The sequence below is a fragment of the Triturus cristatus genome, chromosome 10, assembly GCF_964204655.1.
Source record: "Triturus cristatus chromosome 10, aTriCri1.1, whole genome shotgun sequence".
In the NCBI taxonomy this organism is placed as follows: domain Eukaryota; kingdom Metazoa; phylum Chordata; class Amphibia; order Caudata; family Salamandridae; genus Triturus; species Triturus cristatus.
Window position 1 is genome coordinate 1075845414 of NC_140593.1, and position 19141 is coordinate 1075864554.

The window sequence follows — 19141 nt, forward strand, 5'->3', positions numbered from 1 at the left end:
ATGTCTTGATTGATTGATTGATTGATAGACAGGAATTCAAAGCTATTCTTTCCTAACACCTGATGTATATATTGGTGCTCAACTACACACTGCCATCCTTTTGTATCTGCAGGGGCTTGCTTATACACCTCAACATCACCAATTTTTTGTGTACCTGGAGCAGTTACACCACATCCCAACGCTACAGAGTTTCTATATACAAAAAGTGGTTAATTTCACACCCGAACCCCCAGTTTTCTATGTATGTACAGGGGCTCATAAGTAAACCTCAATCTCACTCACCCACAGATTTCTATATATGTTGGGGGGGCTCATAAGGGAACCTCAGTCTCACTCACAGGTTCCTATATATGCACGGGGCAGTGGCGGCCGGCACGGATCGGGGGTGGTGGGTCAGAGTGCGGTTAGGAGGAGAGGAATGCTAAAAAAATAACAAAAACCAGTTACCTTATCGCCGCGTCCTGTCACTGCTCCATCTCTCCTCTGTCCGACTTGGCAGAAAAGCAACCAGGAAGCACACCCAGACTCCCCTGACCAATCACAATGCTGCGTTGCAATTGGTAAGCACCCAGGCTCCCCTGACTAATCACAATGCTGCAATGCAGCGTTGGGATTGGTCTGAGCGCCGTGGTTCGGCGCTCAGGGAAACTGCGGGCCTGGGCATGTTCTCCATGCAGGCTCTAATGCAGCCTGCATGGAGAACATGCATAGTGTGGATGACTATTTGCCATGCATTAATGCGCACTTGGAGTGGGAAAACCACTCCTCCCCTGCAAGCAGAGCAGCCCCACCCACCTGCAAAGAAGCTGGAAACAATAAAACGATAAGTTATTATCATTTTGTATTTCCTTTGTCACACTGCTTAAAAGCAGTGGGGCGTCGCTCCTCCGCCTTAGCAGAGGAGCCGCCACTGGCACGGGGCTCATAAGGGAACCTCAATCTCCCTCAGATTTCTATCTATGTACCGGGTCATAATTCATGACCCGCTCCTTGTGGCAAGGGACACATCAAACCCCAACCGCACAGCTTCCGAGTTAATTTGTGGTAAAGCTTGAGTGGCCTCAAACCGCTGCTGTCCAATATGTGACCTCCAGCCTTTTAAAGTGGAATGCTTTAAACTCTGCTCCCCCTAAGTTGCGGCTTTTCCATCTCCCCCCTGCTCTTTGTGGGGTCTGCGAGCTCGCAGGCCTCCACTGAGAGCAGGCGCGCGGCTCAGCTCTGTCAGTCCTCCTGTTTACAACCTCCTCAGTCACTCACCTGCATCCTCCGGCAGCCTTCTGCTGGTGACGCACGAGCCCTTCGGTGCCACCTCCAGGTGAATGTTCGAGAGATTGTGCTGCCTCGACTGGAAGCGACCGCATTTTCTGCTAGGGGGTTTTATGTTTCTTGTATTTAAATTGGTTAGAAATGTTTCCAAACTCAGCGAGGACCCCTGGGTAACGACTCTGAATGAAGTCCCCTCGCGGGCCGTGAGTTGACAGCCTGTTTTTCCCTACCTCATTTGTTTGAGAGATGAAAGCAGAGGTTTTGACTGATCCTGTCGGCGAAAAGTAGAACAGTCTCATTTCCACGCATCCGGGGAGTCTGCGGAGAAGGGCCGGGCTCCAATGGGAAACCGAAGCACCAGGGCCACATTCTGTGACTTCGACGGAGTCGGAGCCGATGAGCGGCGCATGCGCAGTGCTTGATGTCAGGCAGACTGGCATATAGAAATAGGACGATCTCCACCGGTAAATTAGGAGAAAGGCTGTAGTGCGGGAGGTGCGCTTGCAGATCACGTACTGCGTGAGTGACTCCACCAGGGCTTTACCTGGGCCGGGTCCAGCAGGTGATAAGACGAGTCCCTGTCGGGCTCTCCATTTTTGCCCTCACCCTCAGGGTGGGAAAAAAATCTCAAATCTGCAGCAGTGCCACCCTTCACTGCCTTTGATGCAACTTCAAAGAGACTCGTTATAGTTCTTTCAGTCTCCTCATGTCAGAACAGAAGCATTTTTAATATTATATACAACGAAGCCATTGTTGTTGCTTATTTACCTTGTGTAACTAACAACCATTGACAAATCCTACAGTCCTGAGTTGTAGTGTTACTTGACGGATTGTGTATCTGGATGCAGTGACAGAAGCAGTAAAATACCAGCTGTGCAACACACTATGTATCAGAGGCGCAACTAGAGCCAAATTTCGGGGGGGGGGCTAAGAAAAAATTTCGGGGGGGTCTGAATCTTTAAGCAATAGGCAGAGTGGAGCTGCAGGTGCAGGGGCTCTTAGAAGGGGTGAAACAACAGCAAGGCCTCATTAAAATGCAAATAGTCTTTTAAAGACCTGTGAAGTGCTCGGGTGCAGCTGTGTGGGTGCCCAGGAAGCTGTCTCATCCCGGGCTGCCACACACGACGGGGGGCGGGGGCGAGGGGTGCTGAAGCCCTTTGAGTCCAATGGGTGTTGCGCGCCTGCTATGTATGCTAAGCACAAATTTTTAGGGTACGTGTTTGTAAGCCACGCCCCTAATTACACTGGCCACGCCCCTTTGACAGGACCCCTCCCAGTGTTTTTCATTTCACTTAAAGCCCTGGACTCCCACCATTCTATATTTATATACATGAGTGTTGATAAGTATCTGGTTTCAGGTTGTACAGTATCCAGTGCATGTCCGGAGGGACGTGTTTGGGGAGGGGAGATTGGGGGTTATGCCAGATTTAGCAACTAAGTGGGATGAAAAACTTGGGGGATTGTCTTTCAAAGGGGCGTGGCTTAAAAATACATAAGCTAAAAGTCTGTGCTTAGCAGAGTATGCCACCCAACTGGTATTTTGCTGTTTCTGTCATTGCATCCAGATATGATACAACAAGTAACTACACCTACAACAAGCAAAGAATATTGATTTTGTTAATGGTTGTTAGTTGCATGAGATAAATAAGCAACAACTATGGCTTTGTTGTATATAATATTGAAAATGCTTCAGTTCTGAAATTATGAGACTGTGAAAGAACTAAAATGAATCTCTTTGAAGTTACATCTAAGGCTTTGATCAGTGGTACTGCTGCAGGTAAAAAAATAATAATTCACCCTGAGGTTGAGGGCGAAAATGGAGAACCTGTTGGGGACCCGTCTCAGCACTGGCGGGAGCCGGCCCACTTAAAGCCCTGCTTACCACAGATTATCCATTCAGTTTCATTAACTGTATATGTTCTCCATGAAAATCTGGAATGGATCCCATTAACTTGCAACACCCCTGTTCTAGAAGCATTTCTCTCTGTATAATCTGTGTCCCTCCAATCTGGAATGATCTGTCTCTTTCATGTATAGATCTCATGTACATGTGTACTCCCCTGTAGGTGTCCGTGCCTGCTTTGCTCATTTGCACTTTTGCTTTATTGTCTTGCAGCTCGAAGCAGAATTAAAATTACTCAAGTCTCAAGAGGGTACTTCAGGACACGGCAGCGTCATTGCCAAGGAGGAGTTGGACTCTCTCAGGTTAGTACGGGGAGGGGAGAAACAGCATAGAGTGTTTCTCTGCTGCAAAATAACTCACTGGAGATTAAACTACAGCTGAACTTTCACAAGTTGTGCCAAGGAGCTCAACTTGGGAGTTTTTCCTCTTTTCTAAATTCCCAATTGCACAAGCTTGTTTTATGTCATTTGTTATCCCTTATTTAGGTCGAGCCTGGGCAGCGCATGTGCTGCACTGCGAAGCATGCTGTATTCAGGTATAGATTTGAAGCACTGCGCACCTTTTCAATTGGCTCTTGTTACTGTCCTTTCTAAATGGTTACTTTTGATTCATGAATAGGCTTAGTAGTCTCTCCTTAGTACCGCCTTGTCTAGATTTGTAACCTCCCATGAGGACTGGCCTTTTTTCTTGTGGTATTACTCTGTATGTTTTATGTAGTCTGTGAGCACTATTTTCTTGAATGATTTCTTCTATTCCACCCTCAACATGCATTACTGTAACACAGAATGGCGCCCACTTTTATATTTTTGTAGTAATGCGGACGCAACATATTTACAAAACCAGCGTGCACCTTTTAATCGATATTTACATTTTTGGGCATCACAGTCCACTTTAACTATAGCAGCCGTGCTCCTTTCTTTCTTTAATTTGCCACGGCGGTCTGCTTTTACTATAGCAGCTGCTGTTTAAAAAAGATCAGAATACTAGCCAATGGCGGCCACACGCCTGAAGTGGGGAGGCGTGAATTTTGCACATAAAGGCGTGCAGTCACCATTGGCTAGTACTCTGTACTCCTGAATCTCCTGTGCCGTGCCCAACCCCATCTTATCCCTCCCACTTGCTCGCTCCCACCACCCCGTCAAGGTCGAGAGTTTAAGCTATTGGCATTGTAAATGACAATGCCTTTTATTTATGTTAGTTTTCTAAACAGATGAATAAAAGGAATTGTCATTTACAACGCAAATAGCTTAAACTCTCTCAAATGCTAGACCTATTGCATTGCAAATGCTTGTTAATTTGTCATGTCAGTGTTCTGTCTTGTAATAACAAGTGCTTAGCTTGTGTCAGTGGTTAGCGGTGATGGGCACTGGAGGTCATTTTTGGTGACCTGGACTTATTTTTCTTTATCAGACTTCCACGTACATATAGCAGGTGAGGAAGGCAGTAAAGGGAGAAAGAAGGAAGAGAAACGTAAGAAACTGTGCCAGTGGGAGAATGGAGGGATGGAAAAGAACCCACCTGGACCCTTGGCTGGGTCCAGAGAACTCGTTATTGGTATACTTATTGCCCAACTCAACTCTCTGGTGATCCCCAGGAGATCTTACTGTGCTGCCCAAGACCGTATTTTAATCTAATGTTAGATGGAGAACTGAGTTGCTGACAGAATATGAGAGGTGATTCTTAGAGTTGGGAAATAACACCATCCCGCTCCACTCCAGTTTAGTTAAGGGTAGAGTGTGTATATTTCTGATAGATGCTTCTTCTTGGAGATTCCTCACCTCTTGAATCTCCTTCAGGCACCAGGCTGGAGTTGGGAAGTTGGAATAGATATCCTGCCCCTCCAGGCAGAGGTCGAAGGTGGCGGGATCTGTTGGGAAGAACGCGCCCATACTTTTTTTTGATATAAAAAAATAGTTCTGCTGCTATTTGTTAAAGGACAACAGTCCCGAGATTGTTAACTCCAAATGCTGAGAAGATGTTTGAGCTGAAAGGAAAAGAAAAGTGGGTCTTCATGTGCTGTAGAGGGACAGACACATGAAGGAGAAACGGCATCCTCGCCAGGAAGACTCTTCTCTGAAAGAAATGTTAATGTCTGCAATTAAATAATTTGCACATTTAAAGGCTGTTTTGGAGCTAGTATTGCCTTTAACTGATGGGATAGCACATTTTTTGCACTAGGTACAGTCTGATTGCGTCTTACTCAAATGTGTACCATGAAAGCACTCTAACGTATACCAAAATCTTTTGCACATTGTGCGTCACCCTATTTTATACTGTAGCAATCAGAGTTTCTACAGCGCAAGCTACTCACCCCGAACAGGTCTCAAGGCGCTGGGGGTCAGGGGGGAAGGGGGTACCGCAGAATCCGGAGGCTCACTGACTTCCATTGAAGAGCCAGGTCTTTAGGTCCTTTAGGAACTTAGGGAGCGGTGCAGTCTGTCGGAGGTGCAGAGGGAGGGCGTTCCATGCCTTTGCCGTGAGGAGGATGAAGGAGCACCCTCTTGTTCTGCTTTTCTTGATCTGAGGTACCGTTGCGAGGGAGAGCTGGGCTGAGCGGGGAGAGCGCTGGGGAGCATGGAACACGAGGCTGTGGTTTAGGTTGGCAGGTCCAGTGTTGTGGAGGGCCTTGTGTGCGTGGGTGAGAAGCTTGAAGGGGATTCTCTTCTCGACGGGGAGCCAGTGTAGGATCCGTAGGTGTTGGCTGATGTGACAGTGGCGCGGTAGGTTGAGGACTAGTCTGGCGGCAGTGTTCTGAAGTTTGCGTGTGAGTTTCTTGTTGATCCCTGCGTAGAGTGCATTGCTGTAGTCTAGTCTGCTACTGATAAGGGCGTGTGTGACAGTTTTCCTGTGATCGGGGGGGATCCACTTGAAGGTTTTGCGGAGGAGGCAGAGGGTGTGGTAGCAGGAGGATGATTCAGAGGTTGCGTGTGTGGTCTGTGGAGGGTCTCCGAGGGTGGGGGGGCCACCAGGTGTTGCTCCAGGTGTCGGGGTGAGGGCTCATGATGAGTATCTCGGTTTTGTCTGTGTTGAGTTGAAGGCAGCTGTTCTTCATCCATCTGGTGACTGCTTCCATTAAGTCTTGAAAGTTGCGTTTGGTGATGTTGGGTTCGTTGGATCGGGAGAGGATGAGTTGGGTGTCGTCTGCGTACAATGTGATGTTGAGATCTTGTGCTTTGACGATGGATGCGAGCGGGGCCATGTAGATGTTGAACAGGGACGGACTGATGGAGGATCCTTATGGGACTCTGCAGTTTGTTGGAGGCAGTTCTGAGAGGAATGGAGGGAGTCTGACTTGTTGTGTGCCAGAGAGGAAAGAGAGGATCCAGTTGAGGGCCTTGTTCCAGATTCCTGCGTCGTGGAGTCTGCGCTGTATGTGTTGCAAGTTTAAATAATGACGTGCATATATATTCACACTGCTTTTTGTCACAGGGTGGGACCTCCTAGCAATAAAAATACAGAGGTCACTATTCCGCACTGTACAAAACAGGATTCAATTCTGTGGCTATCTGCATACACGTAGAGACATCTGCAGTGATTGCGTTAACATCCTGAGGTTTCATAACATAAAATTGTGCATTTCCCACTAATTAATTCAACTGAAGTTAATTTATTTATTTAAGGTGTGTTATTCTATTTGCAATTACCAGAAAGTGAAAGACCAACAAAATAGTTGCAGAATGAATATATATATATATATATATATATATATATATATATATATATATATATATATATATATATATATTTTTAGCCAGGCCTTTGTCTCTGCCCCTATGCTTACTGTCTCCACTCAATTACACGTAGGATCACAGATCCCATACTGTTTTAATGCTCTTCAGCCACTGCTACCATGTAGTACTTCAGCTCCGATTCCTGCTCTGGGATCCACTATAATATGACATCCTGGAGCTGAATAAGGTTCCACCCCAAATGCACTGACATAACTCTTTTTCCCAAGCTCTTCGGGGAGGATGGAGTTGCTGACCTCAATGTTTCTTCTGCAACCATGCATTCTCGTGTAGGGCTTTCAGGGAAGTCTCCCTGAAGGTTTCTTGTTTTAATTCTTGTCGTACCTGTCTGAACAAAATATCGCTCTAAGATCCGCACAACGTCTGTCTCTGATGCCTGGAGCCCAAACTAGACTCCAAGTTGTGCAAGAAGTGTGAGCATATGCATGCTACGGCCATCAATGGGCAGGAGGCCAAATCCATCATGGCTCTGACTAACGGCATCTCTCCATGTGCAGGCTCTTTGCTTTTGACTAGTAAGTCGTCGAATCAGGCATCCTATACAGGGAAAGGAAAGTCCAAGAAGAGTCACAAGAAACATCACAGTAGGTACTCTTCAGCTTTCCCATGTCGCTCCTGTTCAGTGGGTAGTTCATCTAGTCAGCTGCCTCAATACCCGGACTTGACTAGACTTCAGAGCTGGTTTTGCGGAGATTCTTTTGTTGCTGGGTTTGGGACCGTGCCAGTTCTGGACCTGGAGCCCGCTGCTCCACTACCGGAGTTTCCAGCTCCTAGCTCTGACTTTGAGCAGGTTGATGCCGTCAACCAGGCAATACTGGCCGCCTTCCCGCCACTCCTCTGCTCGATATCGTGCATTCTCAACGGGCCTCCAAATGGGCTTTTTAGCAGCAGATCCATCCCTGGTGCAGCTTACCCCATGCACTGCTAGCACCTCCTGTCGGCTTTCTGCTGCCTGCCATTGGCACCGACACTGGTGCCACTTTGCACAGTACAGACTTTGTATTTGCTATGGAGTTTATCAAACTTTCATTAACTGAGGCAATTCTGCTCACACTTGATATAAAGACACATCTGTTGATAGAGGAGGAGTCCACTTACAGGCCTCTTCCTCACAAACATTATATCAGGCTTGGTAGGTTGATAGGCATCTAAGGAAGGTCAGAATCGGAGCCAAATATTGTTTACTGCAACAATGAAAGCACTGAAGCAGGCTGCCTTCTCACCCCCGTAAAGAGTGACAACTATCTTGCACTACAAAGCACCAGTATCCTGGGGGCCTCCCCAGGGTACATTTCAAATGTCCAACTGAGACCATTGCTTCGTTTAAAGTTGTGTTGAGGAAGGTGGTGGAAACGCATGAACGGCTGTTACTTGTGGGGCAGAATAAGACTAACTTCTTCACAGGTATTCTTTAGCCAACCTTGTTTGTTGAGCCACTAGTCAACATCACTGGACCGCAATCTTCCTCCTCTCTTTCTCCGGCCACTCCCTGCAAAACTGGTTTAAGATGCCCTTGAGGTAGCTCTGTGGCCTGTTGAGTGAACATTGTCCCATTCCTTGACACATTGGCAGTCCCTCACTACGGACCATGAAGTCCTGCAATTTGTTGAGCAATGCTTTGCCCTTCCTTCCAGGTGTCGCCCCTTTCATTCCCCCATCTCCTCTGTTTGTCTGGGCGGCCATGTAGTCACTATGAAGCAATTCTCTTGAGCAAAAGTGCTGTGAAATTGGTTCTGGAGAATGAGATAGGACAGGGATACCATTCCCATTCACTTGTTTTGTTATCAAGAAAGATGATGTCTCACTTCCATACTTGGTCTTCACATTTTGAATGCATTACTCCGCAAGAAGTTGAGGACTCTTTATCTGGTGCCGGTTCTGTTATCTCAAAAGCTGGAAGATTGATTTGTGTCCCTCGTCTTTCAGGACATGTATTTACATATCCCAAACCTGCCGTCATTCAAGGGGATACTTGGGTTTTGTGGTAGGTTCCATCCACTTCACAGTTTAACCATCTGTTTTAACATCTGCCCCTCGAGTCTTCACAAAGGTTATGGTAATTGTTGTGGCACATCTTCGCAAGTCCGGGATCTCGCTTTTCCTATACCTTGACATCTGGCGGCAGAACACAGGATTATGGCAGCTGATGTTGGGCCACCTGCAGTCCCTGATCTCCCTGCTGTTTGACGTGGGAGGTTCACCCTTCCTAAGTCAAATCTCCAGCCCCTTCAGTGTCTCCTCTTCGCCTTTCCAGGGCTGGTACTGTCTCCCTCAAGGCTTTCCCACTTCCTCAGCGGATTTGGAACAGTCAGGCTATTATCCTGATGATTTGGGAGGGAGCTTTTCTTCCAGCCCTGACAATCTTGAGCCTTTTGGGTCTCTTCGCCTCATGCACTTTACTGGTTCCTTGCACTCTGAGGCACATGCATGCACTCCAGATGTTTCACCGCCTCCTGGGAGCCCAGCACTGGTGAGTCCTCAGACAACACCTGGATTTCCACGAAGGCGGCTCTAGGCCTGTGGTGATAGCTGGCTTTTTTTCTACATAAATTTAGATCTTTTCTTACCCTTTTTATTTGATTCATTCTTATATTTGAAACATATATACTACTGGCAAATATATGTATGCATTTAGAGGTTAATGACTGCTCATTACTATCTTCTTTTTTGCATGCAGTTTATTTAGCAGCTTGTTATTCTTTCCCCCATATTACTGATTATGAGTTCATAACATCTCATTTCATTGCTACTTTGTAATAGAGTGGTTTTTCAGTTAATGGGTGAAATACATTTGTCATTATATTAATCTCTGTTGCTGAACGGTTAATCTTTGTGTGAGTTTATAATGCTGTCCACCTTGCAGAGTAGGAGGTTTTTCGACTACTTAATAAAGATTACATTGTTATATGCTGTGATCATTTTATTCAGTACACGTTATCGCCAGAATATACTCTAAATAATACAGTGTGAATGAGTTATTAAAATAATCTTATTGATTTTTCCAAAAGCATCTTTCCTTCTAAATTGCACCGAGCCATCTCCAGCCATTTGTCATTTAAGGATTATACTGCTTAGTTCTAGTAATTGAATCAAGAGTTGGTCACCCATTTTAACTCATCTGTTATTGGACCTGAAGCTATTTCAGGAATTTTGCAACAAGCTTCTGATAAAGGATCTCCAACTACCACAGTTGTACTGTGTTAACGTTGGGCATTGAAAACTCCTTTAATATAACACGAATACTCATTTGTCTTATAGTTGTCATATTTTTAAAAATATCTTTGATTGCGGCCACATTTGCTACCAAGAGAGAGAGAGAGATAACAAAACAAGCCTGAACTATGTTCCCTGTGCCTACCCAACTAAGATTTAACTCCAGGATATTGTTATTAATTTTTCAAAATTCCAGGCTAAATCAGTGTTCAAAAGTAAAGCCAGACCCCCTTTTAGTATGGCTGCTTGTTGTTTTACCAACCAGACAGTCTTTCCAATCACAACTTATGTCTGTTCTAGAGAAAGAGTGGAATATCTTATGAGAAGAGGACAGTGCCCTTCTCTGAGATATCAGTTCACCTTTTCATGTATCAGAGGGTCTTCAAGACACCACTAAAAAGACTGAGCGCTTCTTGGGCTTGCCTTGTTATTAGTTAACATCAATAAAGGCCTGGCAAATTCTGGTTTTGTTCCTCGGCAGTGATTTTCAAAGACCACCATCCCACAGTTACCCTCCCCACTGGCCTTGTATTACCTTCCAGTTTTGTTATCTTTTTTTCATCTAGATTGATTTCTACACAAAACGGACGTCCTTTCATTGAGCATATCTGCTCTATCATGCAAGGATTGGAGAACACTACACATCTAATGGATCAGAACTTTGTGGAAAATATGGAATTACATCAGTACCTTAAATTCATTAATGTTTAGCAATAGCTCCCAATATGTGTTTTTTGGGCAGAGTCTAAAACATGAATTCCACCCTTGTGAACACTGTCTTTTGTGACTCCGCTATTTCATTAATCAATTGTACCAGCGGCATATCTCTAGGATTTAACATTCAAAACTATATTTTGGGTGGAAAATGTGTAATGCTCTAGAATGAAACCGATTCTCTCTTATGGAAGAAGATGAACAAAATCTAAATGGAGACTGTCATTCGGGAAATGAGATATTGACCATCTAATAGCTTCAGAGGCTTCTTTATGATATAATCTATAATTAGAATTAACCTGTGCACTTCCGCTCCGGGATTTAACCAGCTCAGAGTTTTGTAATCCATTTCAATAGGTTTTTTTATTGAGGGTTTGGAGGATAGCAGCAGTATAGATGCTCTGCGTCAGCATCATGTCAGCTTATTTATTGGAGCAAGGGGACAGACTGCTTTTCTAATCTTCCCACACTGGATCTGAGTTTTGAAGGCCCTCTTTCTACAGATGACCCCCCCCCCCCCCCCCCGACACACACACAAAATCTCTGCAGTGTATCCGCCACGTCCCTTAAAGCATATTCATTCCTCAGAACAATCAGAAATCAATCAATCACTGCCGAGGAGCAAAACCAGAATTTGCCAGCTTAAGTACTGAAAAAGTTGCAAGTAGCAACAACAGAGAAGTGCAGGTCAATTTGTATCTTCAAGTGAAATACTCTAATGTAATACTCCGTTCTTTCAATATTTGTAGTCTGGGCAATTCAAAGGCATGGTAAGGAGATGGACTACTTAGAAAACGTCCTGCTCTGGAACCAACCCCTATGGGCCCTCTCTGACTGGCTGTGAAGAATGTTCTCCTACTGCAACTTGAGCAACTTTGTCAGTTCCCTCAGCAATAGATGGTAAGCTGCAAATAAAGAACAATTAACTTGTTGCAACAACAGCTAGACCATGAGCTAAATTACACAAAAATTAACAATGCTGTATGAAACTCTCCAACAGTAACCAGTATTGTCTCTGAAAGAACAGAAGAACTACACCTGCTGATACCGTGGACCTCAGAAAGAAGGGCTGCGCCAATGAGGACTGCACCTGTTGAAGCAAAGACCGGGCTTAAGGGAGAACGGCTGCTCCTGCTGTTCGCTTGGTGGAGAGAGACCCCCAAGGGGTGGACCTGCTCCCACTTGAGCTAATGACCAGTGGGGGAACTCCAAGGGCCAGTTGACTATCATCCTGTTCATCTCTAGGAGCACACAGGCTCAAGAAGCCCTGCACCTGCAACAGGCGAGCTGACCAGTAACAACTAGATTTGCCCTGTACATGGCTAGTGCACTCTGGGAGTGTGCGTCCAAGCCTCCACAAGGTGTCTAGAAAGCACAGGGCCGATGGTTGGTGTTTAAGTGTACTCTTTCCCCTGGAAGAACTGCAGCTTGCGAGTCCTGCAGCTCAAAGATGAACATTTTTGGAAAAGAACCAGAGGCTATCGTATTACAGAAACTCAACACCTCATCATCGTTGAGGCCTCCTTGGGCAGGCAGCTGAAACGTTTTGCTGGTTTGTGGATAGCCTAGAATTCCATCAGGAACCCAGCTCTCGCTGAGCCTCTCCCATATGCTGTCGTCCCCCTCTTCAATGAGCTCTGTCAACAAGAAAAGAACTAGAAAAGTTTCTAAATGTGAAGGTAAAAACTTTACTGAGTCCAACCCGGCCCCTGAATCCGACCGGCGAGCCATCATGGTCTGCCGGAAACTTTGACTTTGGTCAGCACCACTGTGTTCTCTTCATCAGATTTTTGTCATTTTACAGCTCCTACTGCAGAACCTGTTCGGTGACGATCCTTCAATCAAAGTTAAAATCACTTACTATCTCTCTTTAGAATTCAAAGTAATTCATAGCAAGTTAGAACTCGTTGCCGCCACAGGTTTACATGCACATCTCAGGAAACAAACTCCCTCCTCATCGAAATACTCTTTTTTGACAGTAAGTGACCCTTCTAAGGAGATTTAAGGGAGTATGGAATGTGCGTTTCACCTTTGAACCAGCCAAGTGCACCCTACAACCGACAGGATCTCGAGATGAAGTTTCATATCTTTTTTTTTTTTCTTCCGTTTTAACCATTATCAATTCCTCTTCTCTCCAGAACTTTTTCCTAGTCCTTCCTCCATAAATTCCTGGACTTATGCCAGCAGATAGTAAACTTGTGATATTAAGCGACAAATGAGTTGTATATCTTGATTGCCTATATATAATGATGAGGTGCTCATTGTAGGAAAGTGCCCCTTTTTGCATGGTTAACCCAATGTTTGCCAGACATCTGATGCAACCTGACTTGATGTGCCCTGGGTCACTGTCAATCAGGTTCCCAGGGCCTGTGTTCTTTCCCAAAACTGCACCTTTGTACCCACAATTGCCCGTCTCTGGCCACAGGTAAGCCCCTTGTAAAAGGTACCCTGGGCACTGTGACCAGGGAAGGCCTCTAAGGGCTCCAGCACCTATTGTGCCACCCTTAGATACCATGCACCTTAACACCCACACACTGCCATTGCAGGCTGCGTGTTCTGGTGCAGAGAAAAGTGAAGGGTCGACATGGCACACATCCCTGTGTCTCATGCCTGTAATCCACTGCCTGAGGCCTAGGTAAGTCACCCCTCTAGCAGGGTGCACTAGCCCTCAGATGAGTGTACAGTGGCATGAGCCCTGTACCCCTACAGAGTCTAAGTCAATTCTTTTGCATTGTAAGTGTAGTAAAGCCATAACAAGTATATGGTCTGGGAGTTGGTCATTAAGAACTCCACAGCTGCATAATGGCTTTACTAAAACCTGGGAACTTTGGTAGATAACTTCTCAGCACATTAAACCCACATTGATGCCAGTGTTAGATTTAATGTAAAAAGCTCTTTTTTTTTTTTTAGTAGACTTTATTGATTACCACATTCTCTTATTCAGTTGTTATATATATTGCATGTTGGTAGTTTTCCTTTATGTACTGCTAGCGCATGCTAGTATATGCGTAATTGTGTGCGCGCACAGGCACAATCCTAGATCAACACATTGAAGCAAAACATTTACCTGGTGTATGTGTAAGAATATATCTTTCTGTAAATAGATTATCAACAGAATTTCTAACATCTCCCCTTTAGCCCCCCCCCCCACATTTCGGCCCGCCCGTTCCTTATGACAAATTGGGGAATGTAAAAAGCACTTAGAGGCCATCTTAGAGATGTCCCTTGAAAAATGACCAGCCCTGGTGTGGTTCCTGAATGGCTACCTGCCATTTGCCACCACCAGACAGGTTTCTGGACCCGTGGGTAGAGAGCCTCCACTCTCTGGGTCCATAAATAAAGCTCATCCTGGGCAGATGTCATGCTTCCTCCCCCAGGATGGGCTGGGTACACGAAGGGGGAAGCTTCAAAGGCCTGTCACCTTTGTAAGCTGTCACTGTCTTTTGCTGCTCCTACCGGTTCTGACCCCCACGTTGGGCAGGAGAATCAGCGAGAAAACCACACTAGGAGGAGAGGTGTGCATTCCCCCCCCCCCCTTGCCATCCTCATGTCTCAGGTGGGGGAGTCGAGGTGAAGAACACATCTCAGTCTTCTCCATCTTGAAGATGAGGGGACCCAACCAATTAGGAAGAGGCTCATACCCCCCTTGCACTGGAGGGTGGCATTATTGGGGGTGTACCCACCCCAAGGAAGGGACCCATTGGTCCCGACCTGCACACCCCTTTTATGGCCCCTGAATTTAGTATTTAGGGGTGACCCTGAACATTGCCTCCTCAGTTTCGAGGAAGAAAGTAGAAGGACCAAAGAGACTTGCTGGCCCCGGAAGAAGACAACAGCTACTGCTTTGGCCCCAGCCCTACTTCGACCTGCCTACAGCGAGAACCCCGGCGAGTCCAGCAGCCAGCAAACCCCAGAGCCCCTGCCTTGCATCCATCTAACAGACCCTATCTCCCATGAGCACCGGATTTGCTCAAGCAAAGACTCATCCACAGAATCCGGATCCAGGAGGCTCCGCATTTCTGCAGCACTCTGCACCCGATGCCCATGGCCCAAGTTCGGGTGGCCTACCACCACGAGGAGGTTTCCCCAGCGATCCTGACCTGAGATCTGGCGATCCCCGACCTCCCTCGAGACTCAAGCCGACGCCTGCATCCTCAACCTGAAGGGTCCCCCGACCGCAACCGGAGCTGGTAAACAAATCCGATGCCAAAAGACACCCTTGCACCCGATGCCCCACGGCCTTGGGTGGCTCAACTGATGGTGTCCAGGCATCCCCCCCCAAGAACCCAACTTACCTCTCCAGCCAGTCGTGCCTTCAGGAAGTCTCCCTGTTGGAGCCTGCAGCAACTTTGCCACAACCAAAGGTCTCTATTGGAAACCACTAGGTTCTTGGCACCCTGCACCCGGCCACCCCTGTGCCACTGGTGGTGCAGCTCCTGTGCTGATTGTTGGCCCCTCCAGTGCTGACTTTAGCCCCAGGATCTTAGTTCCCTCACCCAAGTGGCCGCTCATAAGCAGTCACTCACCTAAGGCCCCCTTAGCCCCTTTGGCTAACATTGGACCCCTGCACTCTGTACCCAGCTGCACCAGTGCCACTGGTGGTGCAATTTGAGTGCTTACCTAGACCTTGGGGAACCTTGGTCTTAACCCCCAAAACTCCCACTCGTAAGTCAAGTACTTGCCTGTAAAACAGATAACCATTTTCTTCCATAGGAACCAAATGAGTTTTTGTTCCAAAAATGTTCTGTGTTGAACTGCTGTTTGTATGGAAGAAAAGTAACTGTACCTTAAACCCTAAATAGTCTTACTTACCTTGTATTGTGAGATCCACCAGTGTGGTATCTAGGCATACCACCCTGAGTAGTCGATTTAATGTGAAAGTAATCGAAAGGTATTCTAAAAGTAATCACTGTGTGATTTAAACTGCTTTTTGAACCAATACAAACCTGTAACGATTGCAAATCCATTCCCAATTGTATTTCTGAGTAAGGTTTTACAATTGAAAGTACATTTACCTTCCTGTACCAAGTCCTGCTTGGTTCTAGAAATAAAACATAAGTATACCTTTATCTATACTTACCTAATTGGTCTGGATTATGTCTGAGTGTGTGTCTAATCACAGTCCTTGATTAAGTGAATACAACAAATGCTTAACACACCCTCTGGATAGGCCTAACAACTTGCCCACACTACTACAAAGAGAGCTGTTAGTACTTAACTAATTTAACCTCTGCTATACCCATGGGGACTCCCTGGACCCTGTGCACACTATACCTTACTTTGGTATAGTATATTCAGAGCCAGGTTCCTAAACTCATATGTTAGCATTTTTCATATAACAGAGTATTTAGCTGCACAGGCATTTATTATGCATTTGCAGTAGCCACCACCCTTGGAACGACTAAGCTGCTGTCTTGTTCGAGTTTGTAGCTTATCATGCACAAAACCGTGGTAATGCCAAGAGGGAGTGAGGCCTCCTTGGCATTGGGAAATCGCATGCAATTGAGGCTTCATCTTCATTGAAGGCCGCTAAAGATGGTTTGAATTATATTTGCCAGCTGTGACCAGGCGTACACATCTCAAGATTATTCTTGCATGTTCACGGTCTGATATTTTGGGAGGCGTTTGCTGGTTTTACCAGTGAGTTCCCCTAGGCTCGACCAGCATGTGCGCATGTCCCTGAGTTCTTTATCCATCACTCAGTGTCCTGCCATACTATCTCGGTGGAGGTGTTTTTCTCCGGTGGAACAAAATACTGTCTACCTAGAAGGACGCCAATGAATTTGTTTGAAAAATTATGTTTCCTTTTTTTTTCTTTAAAATAAGAAAAAGGCCTGCATTCAGTCTTACAAGAAGGTTTCATTTGGGTCCTTCATCGGGCATTTAACCTGATTTTCAGTTATGCCAACTTCGATGCAACTGTTATAGCCCCAGAGCCCTCTGCATGCCTGCTTTGAATGCCTCTTGTCATATGCACCACTGGCCAAATGCTTTATTCAGTGAGATCTACTTTTTCCCTTGAAAAAGCAAGATGGTGTATCCTCTAAGTGATGACTTTCTGACAGACTTTTCATTGTCGATGGCATAACAGCTTGTATGGAAAACTTGAGCAATTTCTCTGTCACCAAATTAGATGTGTACCGACAACAAAATAAGCTAAAAGACCTAGCAGCAGAACTCGCGGATTAAAATTGCAGAGATATAGTTGCTTTAGCGGAGAGATCTTTCCAGCTGGAACAAATCTGAACTACTTATTTTTTGCCGTCGAACAGCAGCCCTAGTAAATCCTAAGCGGCGTCTGGATTTAGCAACTGGGCAGAGTTACAGCAATTCAAAAGAAATTCATGTACTTGCCAATGTCTATTAGTCACACTTGCTGGAAATCTCTTCGCTCCTCTCCTAACACCATCATATCGCCATCTAGATCCTTTAAAGGTTTGTGAACACCCCCGTCACCCAAGGAATCTTTCATTTTCTTCTTGTCAAAAGCTTATTTGTCAGATAGCATTTTGTTCCAAATTGAAGCATCCTTTTTCCTTGTGTGGGCTGGGTGGTACACCAGCTGCTTAGATCAGGGGAGAGCTTACAAACTATGCCTGCCCTTGATAATGCCCACTATGCCGGACATTGTTTTGCATTTTCTGGCTGCTAAGGGTGGCTTTGTAGGTGTGTAGGCAGTAGAGGCCAGCTTGGGTATTGGATTGAATGCAGACAACAGGACGCCTACTGCCCATTCATTGAGCAGACGGACAAGAGGACAACTGAAGTCAGCCACTTAAAGAGATCACTATAGTGCCTGTCTTATGGGCTTTGGCAGTGATGTCTTTCAATTGATCACATATTCGAAATCATGTTTTGAGTCTGTGACCAGGTAAATCAATGGATGGGTCGCCGCTAATGTTTATGGAAACAGCAACTGCTTGCAATTTAATCTGAATAGAGTGCAAGCCGAAGAAATATTATATTTAAAGAAATTCACCACTCTTTCCAATCCACTAGTGTGCAAAAACTGTGTGCATATACTTGCAGTGCAATGACTGTATGGGGACCTGCAGCTAAGTTAACACTATGGATAGTGGTGAACATATAATTTGGTCTGGTTCACATCTAGTGACTCTGTCAACAGAAAAGTACATTTCAAGAGTGTATGCTTGGATTGCTTTAAAGTGCTTGAAACAGAATTCAGGAATGTTGCAAAGCACTTGAAATCTGCAAGCATGAAGACCTCGGGAGATCCTAATAAGCAAGCCATCATGATTGAGGTCTGGTCCATGTGTTAAAAATGTTTTTAACACCACCATGGCAATTGAGGAGCAGTTCACTATTCTTTTGATTACTATTGTCAACACCACTTTGTCCTTATGAAGTTTTGTCCATTTTTCGGGCCTTCTCAAAAGCATGTCTTGGAATAAGTTAATACCCCAGTTCTTTCAGGAAAGCCATCATAACAGCACCCATTGCCAACCATTGGCTGTTCAGCCAACCCTACAAGTACCCCTTCTTTCTGGGATCCAGCGGCGGCTCCTCCGCTAAGGCAGAGTGTCGCCCCACAGGAAAAATAAAATGGTAATAACACCATGTTATTAAAATTGTATTTTTCTGTCCTGGCTTTAGGTGTTGGCTGTCCACAGAACAGGAGGAGGAGTGATGGGCACTTTCTAAGTGCGCATGACAGTTTGGACAGCCGTCTTGGGCTGGCCAAACAGTCATGAGCACTTTGCATGTTCTCTACCTGGCTGTATTTTTCAGCCTGGGTGGAGAATATCCACAGGCTCCCAGTCCCTGTGTGAGCGTCTAAACACGGCGCTCAGACCAATCATGATGCTGCTGTCATGCTGGTGACAGCAGTGTTGTGATTGGATAGGGGAGTCAGGGAGCCTGTGGGCTTCCTGTTTCCTGCGTCAGACGGAGGAGGCTTGCAGGTAAGTGGATTTTACCTTTTTTTAACCTCTCCCCCCGCCACTACTGCATCATAACAGTTGCTACTGCCGGTATCTGCTCCTATTTGTGACCCAGCCTTTACCAAAATCAGCAGATCCCTACCTATGTAAACTCTACCAAAAATGTAATTGCAAAACAGAAGATGGACGTCAAGAAAAGGTAGTCTGGCAACAACTATGGAAGGCCAAGGATGAATAATATCCATACTGAAGTTCGAGCAAGCTAAGAAAAACTGGAAATATGTGATCCTCCTTGGTTATTGATCCAGTAATCTCTGAATCGACCCTGCTAGTTTGATGTAGCAACCAATTTCACAGAGTAGAAAGCACATGATTCTCCTTGAAAAATCTGTCAA

At 45.6% G+C, this 19141-nt stretch overlaps 1 protein-coding gene across 1 annotated transcript in view; it reads left to right on the forward strand.

The window, feature by feature from the left end:
• MAD1L1 (mitotic arrest deficient 1 like 1) overlaps window positions 1–19141 on the forward strand; it is a 2477345-nt gene that overhangs the window by 1306267 nt on the left and 1151937 nt on the right. The window contains exon 14 of the mRNA XM_085629234.1: window positions 3383–3471. Within this exon, the coding sequence (XP_085485360.1) occupies window positions 3383–3471 (89 nt within the window). The remainder of the gene's footprint in view (window positions 1–3382; window positions 3472–19141) is intronic.